The sequence below is a fragment of the Micropterus salmoides genome, unplaced genomic scaffold, assembly GCF_014851395.1.
Source record: "Micropterus salmoides isolate LMB-PRFRI ecotype aquatic unplaced genomic scaffold, ASM1485139v1 Ms_hic_scaffold_1, whole genome shotgun sequence".
In the NCBI taxonomy this organism is placed as follows: Eukaryota; Metazoa; Chordata; class Actinopteri; order Centrarchiformes; family Centrarchidae; genus Micropterus; species Micropterus salmoides.
The window spans coordinates 46,902,665-46,915,437 of record NW_024040040.1 but is presented as its reverse complement, the minus strand read 5'-3'; the positions used below and the strand labels follow the sequence as shown (position 1 = coordinate 46,915,437).

Sequence of the window (12,773 nt, the reverse complement as noted above, 5' to 3'; positions counted from 1 at the left end):
GACTTAAAACCAGGCGAAGGATTAAAAGACACAAATTAAGTTCACCTAACTAGCCAGCTAGTTAACGAGCTAACATTAGCTATAAAACCATCGGCTCAGTGCGGTTTGTTTGACAACACGTCCACCGGCTGGTTACCAGGCAACTGCGGGGACTCGTGTTGCATTTCATGACAGTTGTAAATCATTAAATTTGATGTGTATGAGCTGTCCACGTGTAAAGTTCAGTCGGTGTCTTGGTTTAGGGGCTTCATCGAATTTCTAGTTCTGCAACTAAGGATTAGGTGATTAATTGACTGTAATATCTGACAGCTAATCTATTAGTTTAATGATTAATTGTTAGTAATTTATTTAAACCATTTATTCCATTATGTGCTTGCTAACTAGTTTTCACGCACTCATAGATAATTGCAACAGGCAAAGTGGTGTTCAGTTGTTTCAGCTGCCTTATTATGTTGATATATTATTTTAATAAAATAATACATTATACTTTTTCTAATTAGTTGGCCTGCTTTGCTACTTTGACCCACTTTGCACACTAGCTCTGGGCTGCCTGATTTCTACAAATTATAAGCTGTTACCAAAAAAAGAGATGTGTAAATTTGTTATTGATTATGCCTATGTTTAAATGCATTGGATTATCAGAATTTGAATATAATGGCTATTTTATCTGAAAGCCAGTTGTGCCTTAGATTTCGGAAGTTTATGTTCCCGAGGAGCATTTGAATGCAGCAGAAACTCGTACCAGCCGGCAGGTTCCGCGGTGCGAAAAGTTGGGCGTGTTGAAGTGATTCGCATTTATATCGTTAAATTTCTACGCCCATGCCTAGATTGCATAGAAAATAATCCACGTTACAATGTATGTTTTCTTTTTGCAACGGAGAGCTGGGTAAGCCTTCGACTTCTCATGGAGGAGTCATAAATTTTGACGCTCCCGGGTGACCGTAGTTGTTTTCGAAACCTGCAGAGTGATCTTCCCGTCAAGTATGTGGTACAATAGAATTTGACTTTGATTGTTAAAACCTTAAAACCTTATTGTTACTAGAGACTACTAAAAATATTATCGGGCATGAAGTAACAGAGGACACAACTGAGTGTCTCATTCTTTACACGTGCAAAGTTATGGCAACAACTTGCAGCACTGACTCAAAACACACGTGTGCTAAATGTAAAGGCTAGTCTAAATAATGCAATTTTGTTATAAGTATAACGTTAATGCATTTTAACTGTCCTCTTTCACATTATTAACAGGAGAGGCTGCTGTCATTTGACACCTCTATGGGCTTACTGAATGTAGGTCAGCTTGCACTAAGAGCTGTCAGATGCTACCTGAGTCCCCTTTCAACACCAAAATCATGGCTTTCCACCAAAGCTTCCCTGCCGGGGGGCAAGAACATCCTGCTCATGGGTCCTCCTGGAGCAGGGAAGACCACAGTGGGGAGGATAGTGGCCCACAGACTGGGGCTGCCTGTGATTGATGTTGATGATGATGTCTTGGAGGCGACATGGAAGATGCCTGTTGCTGCCAAGCTGGCAGCAGTCGGCGGGGAGCGTTTCCTGGAGGAAGAAGGCCAGGCTTTGTGTAACTTCTCCGCCTCTGGGTGTGTTGTTTCCTTGACAGGCTCCAACCCTCTTCACGCTGCAGCGATGCAGCACGTCAAAGAGTCCGGACTGGTCATCTACCTGGACGTGAACAGTGAAGACATCATTCAGAGGCTCGCCAGGATGAAGGTGAGCAGGATAGTGGGCCAGGAAGCAGGGGTACCCATGAGGGACATTCTGCGTTACAGGAAACAGTTTTATGAGAAATGGCTTGACGTGAGGGTGCTGTGTGGAACAGGGGACACGGTGGAGGAGGTGGCGGAGAAGGTGCTGAAGGCTGTGGAGAGATATCAGAACCACGCTGCAGAAACCTACGTGTCAACCAGGAATGACAGTGTGGAGTCGTCCAATCAGAAAACATACTTTAGTGATGTGGTGGTTGAAGGTCTGGCCACAGATGGAGGCCTCTATGTTCCCAAAAATGGCTTCCCAAACATTGATGCTCATGAATGGCTGAGACTAGCTGACATGTCATACCCGGAACGAGCGTTAGTTTTACTTGAAAAGTGCATACACCCGTTGGACATCCCTGCTGTGGATCTGAGAACAATGATTTTCAACGCATATGGGTCTAACTTTTCTAGTGAGGCAGTAGCACCTGTAAAACATCTCATCCTCAATCAGTATGTCCAGGAGCTTTTTCACGGCCCCACCGCCTCATTTAAAGACCTCGCCTTGCAGCTGATGCCCCAGCTCTTCGCCTACTGCCTCCCACCCATGTGCAACTACCTCGTCCTGGTAGCCACATCTGGAGACACTGGAAGTGCCGTGCTGAGTGGCTTCAGCAGGCTCAGTGGCGCCGAAAGACACAGGACCGGGGTGCTGGTGTTTTTCCCCGAGGAAGGCGTGAGTGAGATTCAGAAGCTTCAGATGATGAGCTGCAGGGAGGGCAACGCCAGAGCCGTCAGCGTCCTGTCAGACTTTGACTTCTGTCAGAGAACAATAAAGAGGATGTTTGGAGAATCTGGGCTGACGGGGCACCTCGCTGTAGAGTACGGCACAGTCCTCAGCACCGCCAACTCCATCAACTGGGCACGGCTGTTACCACAGGTGGGTTGACCACCGAGTAGGGCTCCATGAAAAGATTACTTTCTATAATAGGGCTTTTTTCACACCTGATATTTTGACTGTGAGAGATGGGCAGTTTGCAAATACACATCATAAAACAAATAAATAATTAATAGAAGACCTAAATACATATAACATACAGAAAATGTCATGCAAATAAAGTTACCATGAGATACAAAGAGGGTGTTGAGGGTCCACCAGAATGGCCTCCTGTTGTCATCTACGCAATAATTCTTCACCCATAACCGGTACTAAAATTGCACGTGCAATATTTTAGAATGCACACTCAGTTTAGTTCTCTTTATTCGGGGTGTTAGTAAATCTTTATAAAATGTCAGTTACAGCTTTATTAGACACAGTTTGCACCTGTAGTGTTTCAGAGCTGCTGCTGTTTTGACACTGGGAAATAAAAAAATATTTCTCACACAATTAATCCTGGTGTTTTGTGTGATGTTTCATCTGTTGTGTTTTTTACCAGATTTATTCTTTCACTTTTTCCCCCCCATTGGTACAGATTGACACAGTTTGCACGATTACACTCCAAAAGTTATGTCTTAAGGTAAACTTTTTATTTTGCAACCTGCAGTATAACACACTTCTCCTCCACTTGCAGGTGGTGTACCATTCCTCATCCTATCTGGATCTATGCAGAGACGGTGTTATCAAGTTTGGGGACCCTGTTGATGTTTGCATCCCTACCGGTAACTTCGGTAATGCCATGGCAGCTGTGTACACCAAGCAAATGGGGGTCCCGATAAGAAAAGTCATCTGTGCGTCCAACCACAACCGCATCATCACAGACTTTATCACCACAGGCGAGTACGATCTCCGTGGGCGGCCTCTGAAGCTCTCCCACTCCCCGGCTATAGATATCCTGAAATCCTCGAACCTGGAGAGGTTTATCTATCACGTTTCAGATGGCAACGGCCGTCTTGTCGAAGAACTGTTCACTCGCTTAGACAGACAGCAGCACTTTCAGGTTCCCGAGCATCTTCTTGGCAGGATACAGCAGGAAGTGCAGGCTGGCTGGTGCTCTGAAGACGACTGCTTGGCCGGCATCCAGAGCGTTCACACACAGACGGGCTACGTCATGGACACGCACACCGCCGTGGCTAAAGTTGTGGCTGATAGGCTGCAGGATGGTTCGTGCCCCGTGGTGCTTTGCTCCACTGCTCACTACGGGAAATTTGCTCCCGCTATCTTCAAAGCCTTACAAATCCAAAGTATTCCAGAGCATCCTGCTGAGCAGCTGAAGAAGCTCGGATCAACTGCATGTGGACCAGAAATACACAGAGACATGATGAAATGCCTGACAGAAAGTGACAGGACGGGACACACCGTCTGTCAGGCAGATTACAGCGTGCTTGTAGAAGAAGTGGAGGGCATGATACAGGACTCCTTCTTGAAAGTTATGTAAGATTTTAGCTTTTGTTGGTGTCCACCTTAAATTAATGTCAGCTTAAAATTCAATTAATTATTTGCCAAAAAGTACATTCCTCATGTGTCCTTTTTGTATCACGTACTCTTCATTCTTCCAGTGTATTGTAAGCACATTTAACAAATAAGGAAAAAAGGTGCAAGACGTTCAAACAAAAATGAACAATGAAAGAAAAAGTGGATTTAAAAAGGCCAAAATCCTGCCTGAGCCTGCGGGATTGAGGGAAAAAAATTAACAACACATTGACTCTGATTATACTGTAACAGAGCTCTAAACTGTTTTCTAACTCGATTTAAAGCCTATTAATTACGCAACATTTCTTTACATCATCATCTAGAGCCCAGGCCCACTAGATGGGGATGTCTGCCTCTTGGCCACTGCCTTGCGGACACACTGGTACCAGCGTTGCAGTAACAGTATATGGGTATCACTGTACAGGGAATTATTTACTGCCCAAGGGAGAAGGTTAAATAGACTAATGCGTGTGATCAGAATCTTTAATCAGGGAGAGAATCAGCTTCCTTAAGTTAATTGTGTGACGACCGTGCCCAGGCACTAGGTGTCCTGTGTCTTTTTGTCTGCCTTGTCTTGCAGGATGTGGTTCTGGGAGGTCGTCATCAGCTGCATGAGCTACACCTGGGCCCTGAGTGGTTGGGAGCTATAAAGCTCTCCACCTTTTTGTCACTCTCTCTCTGTCATTGCGGGTGCAGCTGTTGTTTGCTTTTGTGATGTTACTGCCATTTCACACACATACATACTAACATGAATGATACTGATTTCCAGGTTATTATCTTTGTTCAGTATCATTTCATAAAATAAATTTACTTTCTTCATATAAACTCGTCTTGTTGCCCATCTTTCTCGCAGCCCAAGAACCTGTGACAATTGTATACTTGTGAATTGTACTGTGACAGTACATATTTGCAGTATATTTCCTTGGGCTTTTTATTTATATAACAATGCTTTATTTACCTTTATCCTTTTTCTTATTACAGAAACGTTCCTCTGCTTATGTGGAGCTATCTTAAAGGCTACACATGAAGCCACATGGTAGATCTCACAGCACGGCACTATGTACTCTTTAGTCTATTAAAACTGTGTTATTTTGTTGTTGAAGAAATATTGTGAGCCAGGTTCAGGTGTGAAGAAGTTTCGGAGACTGATTAAGACTTCACATAGCAATGTTTATTGAGGCCGGCCGAGGAGACACAGTGCCAGCATACAACATGTGCACACGTCAAATGCCAACACCAAATCTGAAGGAGAACATGTTTTGGTCCCTTTTATGTTTCTCTCTTCCCCCTAGTGCCTGTAGGTTTCTCTATTAGGTCATCCTTAACCTAGAACAACTAATCTATGTTTAGACTCCGATGCTCCGTCATATAGGAATCTATCACTATCCATGAGTTGTACTCTAATCTGTGGAGCCAGTGAGTTCTTATAAACATTCTTGTAAGACTCAACCTTGTAAGATTCCCAGAGAACACTGATATCTGCCAGCCTGACGCCTGAGCTACTGTCTCTAACTAATCAGTCTATTGTTGTCTCCCTGACAAGGACAAGTGAGAAATATCTAAAGCTAGAATGTCAGAAAACACTTATGGGGTCAGCTAAATTACTCTAAGCTAGACCTAGTCTTACCTTTCCCTGTTCCATCAACTAAGCCCCTTAAGAAATATTCTCAACAGTACTAAAAAAAGAGTTTGACATGTAGGGAAATATGCTATATATGCTATTTGCTTTCTTGAGTAGTTTCTTCTTTCCTCCTGACTTCACCAGCAAGGAAGGCCATTGTGATTTTCTTTTTATCCCAAAAAACACCTGCAAACAAGTAATTTCAGATACTGTTTGACCAACACAGTCAACTGTGCTTCTGTTATGTCTCCAAGTAAATGACCTTTGCATGACAGTTGCATTATGTGTTAACCATATACACATATACAGTGTTTAGACCAATACATTAAATGTGTCTTTCCTAAAGTAAGCTTCAGTGATGGTATGTTTTTCTGCAGTTATTTTCCTCTTATATGGTTAGATGGGTTAGGGTTAGGGTAAGGGGAAATATTTACAAATGTAAGTTACTGCTTCTAGCACACCCAAACAGAACCCACCAAGACCACGTTTTTGCCACACATCTGTCAGAAGAAGCATCACGTAATACAGAGCAGGGGTGGGGTGGCCCCGAGGGTAATTTTCCACCCGCCAACGTCACACCATCCATTACAGGGGTGTCCAGAAATGAATCCCGTCTCTGTGGCTGTCAGTCAAGTCATTTAAATCCAGGTGCTGCCTCAGCAGCAGCGGGGAGAGGAGGGAGGAAGATATATTCTCGAGAATTGCGTATGACTGCAGTTGTTAAAATAGATGGAAAATCAGGCCAGATTTGACAAAACACTTTCCCAGCATGCACACTGATCTGGATCATTGTCTCTCTGTCTTTGCAAGAACTCAGAGGAAAAGTGGCTTCCTGGCTTCAAAAGTATTAATTTGTCAAAAAAGTATGTGGATTTACCGCCACACAGCCACAAGAGCATTAGTGAGGTCGGCCACTGATGTTAGCTGATAAGGTTGACTTTTCAGCTCCTCCCCAAGGTGTTCCCGAACCGTAACTGCATGTTTGTTACTGCAATCATGACAACGAAGGCCCCCTAACGTTAATGAAGTAGTAGCGTCCTATATTTTTACCTGATTTGGAAACGGTCACAACTTATTGTTATAAATTATAATAATAAACTAAAATAATAATAATAAAATATATATTATAAACTCATTGTTGTGCGTTAGCTGTGAAAGAAATACTCTGCTAACCTAAATTACCTAAAAACTACAACCTGGTTGATGTTACGTAAAAGTGTTAGCCTGTTGGAGAAGCTAACATTTATGTTAGCCGTGTCAAACAATGTAAAATAGATTCTTAAATAATTTATCCTCGAGAACAAAATATAAATCTCTCTAGTGAAAAGCCAAAAGGGTTTGGGAAGCACTGAAGATTACTTTTAAAAACCAAAAGCACACATAAGTATGTGAACAAGGATGTCTACAAACTTTGTGTATATACCACCTTTCATCACATTTCTTAGCCGCAAAATGTTCCAATTTGTCAAATATCCCCCTTTGGATTTCTTGTTACATACAGAAAAGAAATTACATTTCAAAAGAAAACTATTCTGCATTAAAGAGGTGGTATTATGCTTTTTGGCTTTTCCCCTCTCCTTTATTGAGTTATATATATTTTTTGTACATGTAACAGGTTTGCAAAGTGAAAAAGGGCCAAAGTCCAGCCCAAAGGGAGTTCCCATCTCCCACAGAAAGCTCTGCTCTGAACTGCTTGAAAAGAGCTCGTTTGTAGTCCAGCCCTTCACTTCCTTTACTTGTGATGTCACAATGAAAACGCGTCATAAAGCAGGTACGCCCTCAAACCAAGCTAGTCTGAGCGGAGGCCCTTTGATTCGCCTTTGTTTGGTTTTCCGTTGTAGAAATGTTGCACCTGTACCTGCTTCCAGGTACTTTTTTTTCGTATTACCTCACCTCCATCGAGGTTCCAAGCGAGCTGAGGGATACTCAGCTGAGGGAATTTCATCACTAAATCCACTTCTGAGAAGTTTTGAGGTGAGAAATCAGCTGTGTAGATTTTGAATATTGACAGTTTTACGAGAAGTGATGGCAGAACAAAAATGTGCTTGAATATTTTTTGGATTTGAGGAGCTGCGCAAGTGGCTGCGGGGGAAGCCTGTGCCAATCCGCGGAAGGAGCGTGTGAGGACGGCCAGCCGCCCGCTCACAGAGCCCTCTGCTCCCGCCGTCACACAGACCGCTGCAGCAACAACGACAGAGGAAAACACAGCTGGAAGGTTTTCATACCGCTTATCTGTCTTTACATTCTGAGGAATGTTGGAACGTTTTAACCGCAGACTGTATGTATTTTAAGAGCTGTGTGGATCGCTGGTGTGTGTGTCGCATTGAACATTACGTCGTGGCAGTTGTGTGTGACGTCGCTATGACGACAAGCTACATACTATCTCTGGGTACTATCTGCAATTACGATGTAACTTCACAGAATGTTCAAGTGCGGAGTTGTTGTAAACGTTGGCTAACACAGCTAAAGTTACAGCTATAATGCTAACGTTACACCTGATGTGAAATTCAAATTGTTCGGCCAATTTTTATATAAAATTTAGTTGAAATACGGTGATTTTTGTAGTGGTTTCTGGTAAGATGTGGAACAATGATGTTGTGTGGTTGTGGACTGGTAATAACTTATACCATCTGCTAGGTTACGGTTGCAGTCTGAAGCAGCTTTGATTTGGATCACACTACCTTGTTTCTTACGACCCGCCCTTCTCTGCTTCTGATTGGCTAGTAGTCCTTACCTGGGAACTGCTCATGTGCAACTCCCAACAAAGATTTTGTACATGGAAGATGCTCAAGAGCGGAGCGTACAACACACAGGGTGAGAAGAGGAGCTGCAGCAATGTGCAGTATGAGGAAAAATATGGTGTTTTTTGAAAATTAACCCATGTAAACCTGTTCTGGTACAACCCCTAATTAAGATTTTGAACCTGAAAATGAGCACAATACCACCTCTTTAATGTCTAGAGGTAACATACAGATCAGGTGTATGCAGCATGTTAGTCTTTCTTTCCAAGGCCTCATATTGGACAAAGTATCAAAAGAAGCAATTTAACAGAAACTACAGAAGTGTGTGTGAGGAATGAGTGCACCATGTACAGTAACAGTCACTTCACTTGTCAGTGTTTGTGTGAAAATGAGAGAGCAGTCTCTGTAATTTGAAATGATCCATTCCCCTTGACAGAATCAAAGACACATACATTATGACCTGGGCAGTTTTTTCTAATCAGTGCAGCATACTGCCCACTACATGTTCTTTCTGCCTTCCCCCCCTCTTTGTCTGTGGTTAGCTTTGCTGTGAGCATTGGCCTTAATAATCAAGCCACTTGGCAGGTGAATGTGAGGAATGGGTGGCTAAGTATCTGAAGGGGGAGGAAGAGTAGTGTGCAGGTGCATGTATATGTGTGTGTGTGTGAGAGTGGTGAAGGGAAAGAGAGAGCCAGCTGTTGCTCAGCACCTAGTGGCCCACGGCTGGGTGAGCAAGGATAATTGCAGGTACCAGCCTGTTCCTGTCTCCTTAATGTGAACCAGTGGCATAATGGAAACTGCTCTTTCACAGTGAAGGGGAAATAGAAAAGAGAGAGGAGGAAATGAACACATCGGAGTAGTTTAGAAAGAAGATCCAGTGAACTGGGTTGACTCTGATTTGCTGTTGAAATTCACAATAAAGTAATGCGATTTTGATACAATATTTGGTACTGACATCACTTTGATGTACAAATGTGTTTTTGGGGTTACACTGTAAAAGGGAAGCTAGAATTGTTTCCGCCTTAATGTCAAATTGTACTATCATTTGTTAAAACGAATTTAAATTCTTGTTAAATGTTGGGCACACTAAAATGTACTTGTTTAAAAAATGCAGGTAAATCAGCTTCACTGACCACTTTTGTCGTTGTCATCTTGTTACAGCAGGGTCTCCTACCATGTTTTCTTCTCCTTGCACTAGCTGACAGGTGGAAACACATGTCAGTATAATGAAATTCATGACGGCATCACCACACAGATTAGTAAACCAACTCCTCAAAACACAAGAAAGTGAATGTTGTTGATTTAAGCAAGTCCAAAGATTTGCATTGCAATTTCACTGTACGTGGGTCAGTAGAAGACATGATCTCAGTGCCCTTAAAGGTAGCTATGGCCCTAGCTGGGTCTGTTCACAGAGTGCGTACCTTTAACACAACTAAGTTCTATTGCATTTGTATAATGCATTCCTTTAAATTTCATAACAATTTATTTTGTGAGTGACTTTTCAAACTTGAGAAAGTTAATTAAATCAAAAAATCCTTACAGAGTCATAAGCATTGATTTCTGTGGAGCTGTTCTGTCCTGTAATGGTTTAAATAAATGCTTTTTTAGAGGCCTTTTCCCTCTGCCAAGAATAAAACCCACAAGGGAGAACTACTCCAACTTGGCTCAAAAAATAGTCACATTTAAAAATGTTGGGAAGAAATACTGGCACTAAATATTAGTTCTGTAGTGGAGGTAAAACACTTGCCCAACACTGCAAAAACCTTAGTTAAATTCTTGGCAGCAGCGCCTCTTCCTTGGCCAACACAATCATAGAGAATTTGAATGGCAAGCCAGTGAGGAATCATGTCCTGGTCCAGCTCACGTGTTGGTCAGCATCCTCAACTACAACTTAATTGGGAAAAAAATATTACATCTTATAAACAGCCATCATGCAAAAAAGTTAAACATACACATTGTGCAGGTTTAGTGGTTACTAGGTCTCTTCGTCATCATGAAGATGAGTCAGTAAACAGTTCAAATCTGCAGGAAATGTGGATATTGGAAATGAATCCCAGGCTCCCATTACAGGCCTGTAGTGCCTATAAGCAAGGCACTAATTACATAAGAAGATAAATATACAACCTGTCCTCGCCTGAAAAATGGCCATAGGGCCTAAAGTTCCATCATTATTATATAGGTTATTACGACCTATATTTAGGTTTTACGTTAGGCCACGACCTCTAGTAGCAGAATTCACTTGACGAAGTATAAAGAGCAACATAGTCCTTATGGAAGAGTGAAGTAAATTTGGGACTTTCACTCAGGAGAACAAGGTGCCAGTCCTCTCTGAAATTTGGCATGTTTTAAGTTAAATAATGTTTTGTATATCACGTGACTTAGGTAATATGCCTATTGGGTAGTGGGTGGTGATAGAGCAGTGGATAAGACACATGCCTTTGGTGCGAGAAACCCTGGTTCAGTCCACTGTGAGACAACATTGTGTCTCTGAACAAGACGCTCCAGAGGCGTGCGACCTCTGATATATATAGCAATTGTAAGTCGCTTTGGATAAAAGTGTCGGCTAAATAAATAAATTTAAATTTATTTTAACCCAAGCCACAATCTTCTCCTAAACCTAACCAACTGTTTTTTTTTTTTTTGCCTAAACCTAACTACAAACTACTACTGTTCCACAACATTTACGCCGTGTTAAATGTCATGTGACTTTTAACGTAGTTAAGGTCCGCCATGCTGTACTGGTACTTGCCAACGCTTGTACATGTCGTTGAGGTCATATATGTTGTACTTTCCAACTGACATATATGTTGTTTCGGGACACTTGACAACCAACCTGTTTTGTTGTTCAGGTTTGAGTACGTGCTGAAATATAACACAGTGTAATGCTTGGTTCAAAATAGATTTACTTAGTGTTAATTACATTTGTACTTAATAGTGTTCATTACAATAACTGTGGAACATGCCTTGGTGTAAAATTAGAAAAATTAGTAATATTAGAACTTGTAATATAATAATGTAAACATATTGCATACAATATTGAACCTTAAGTTAAAACATTGCCATTAAATTAGCTTTTGTTTATTGAATGTTCAACACATTTAGAGGAAAGGTCTTTACATCTTTATGACATTTTAATGATTTTACTAGTTGCTACAATAGTTCTGCATCCTCTATCCCCTATCCATGCAAAATGTTTGTGTATCAGCAATTTTAAGCATGAAGGTCCTGGACTGTGAAGCTGTAGATCATCATGGGGTTTGTGACTTTGTTATTATGACCTTCCATGATGTAATGAGCTTGGCTGGAGGATGCTTGTTCTTCCATACCAAAAGAAGTCATGTGATGTGATCTAATAACACCATCAAAACAGTGTGTTCGTCTCTTTTATTTGTGTGTTTGTGTGTAGCTTTTTATTTTTGACTGATGCCTTATCAAGATTATACTGAAGTGTTTTTTTCCTCCATGATCAATGGTTTCTTTTTCGGAAGCAAGAGCCAGACAATCAGCGGACACATCTTAACATCGTGTTCACCTAAGGCTTCCCTGCTAATTACCTAAGACACTGATTTGCACCCCAACATACCTCTGCAATGTGTGAGGAAGAGGAGGAGAGAAAAGAGAGCAAACAAAGTTGTTAACAGGAGCTTGACACCAGAAAATGATTGTTATTGGATTGAACTAATTGGCATTTTGATGCAAACCCAGGTCTGAACAATACGCATCTGCCGTTAACAGTCTCTCATAAGCAAGTACGCACAAAAAGCAGTGATTCAGTTCAAGGTGAACTAAAAAACTGAAGGGTCCTGAAACAGATTAAATTTAAACTGATGCCTCTATCAGATGTCTGGCGACCGTCTGCCATGATCTTCTCCTTTCTGTGATGAAGGGGAGCGAATACATTTCGCACTCGGAGAATGAAAAATCGATGACCCTGAGATGGTTCTATGTGAAATGAGATATGAGCCTCGTCTTGGAGGATTCGGCAGAGTGAAGATTGACAGCTGAATGACATGGGTTAACTGCCAGGGAAGGCTGACCATGGCTTGGAGGTGTTAAACTGACCCTCTCGGACTGTCACTCCAAATACCGTGGAACATTAAATATTAAATATTACACGTTGAGGGCAGGGTTCATATCCCTGTAATTGACTGTTCTCTAAGCACCAGAACCCTACTTACTGTTGCTACGCCCGTCAAGCTCTCCCGTCTTGTATGGCACATATGCAGTGTACATTGATAACGGCACATTTACCACTCAAAATTTGTAGTATTTGTTTAATTCAGTCAGCGGCA

At 41.8% G+C, this 12,773-nt stretch overlaps 1 protein-coding gene across 2 annotated transcripts; it reads left to right on the top strand.

Annotated features, from left to right (window-relative positions):
• Positions 1-736: 736 nt before the first annotated feature.
• LOC119912396 (threonine synthase-like 1) lies at positions 737-4,944 on the top strand. 2 transcript variants are annotated; one of them, XM_038731576.1, is made up of 3 exons: positions 737-981; positions 1,249-2,649; positions 3,281-4,944. In XM_038731576.1, exons 2-3 carry the CDS (start codon positions 1,276-1,278, stop codon positions 4,082-4,084), a joined length of 2,178 nt encoding a protein of 725 aa, XP_038587504.1. In that variant the 5' UTR covers positions 737-981; positions 1,249-1,275; the 3' UTR covers positions 4,085-4,944. The 2 variants fall into 2 exon arrangements, with proteins under 2 accessions (XP_038587504.1, XP_038587511.1); XM_038731583.1 differs by having other exon boundaries at positions 740-886.
• Positions 4,945-12,773: the final 7,829 nt, after the last annotated feature.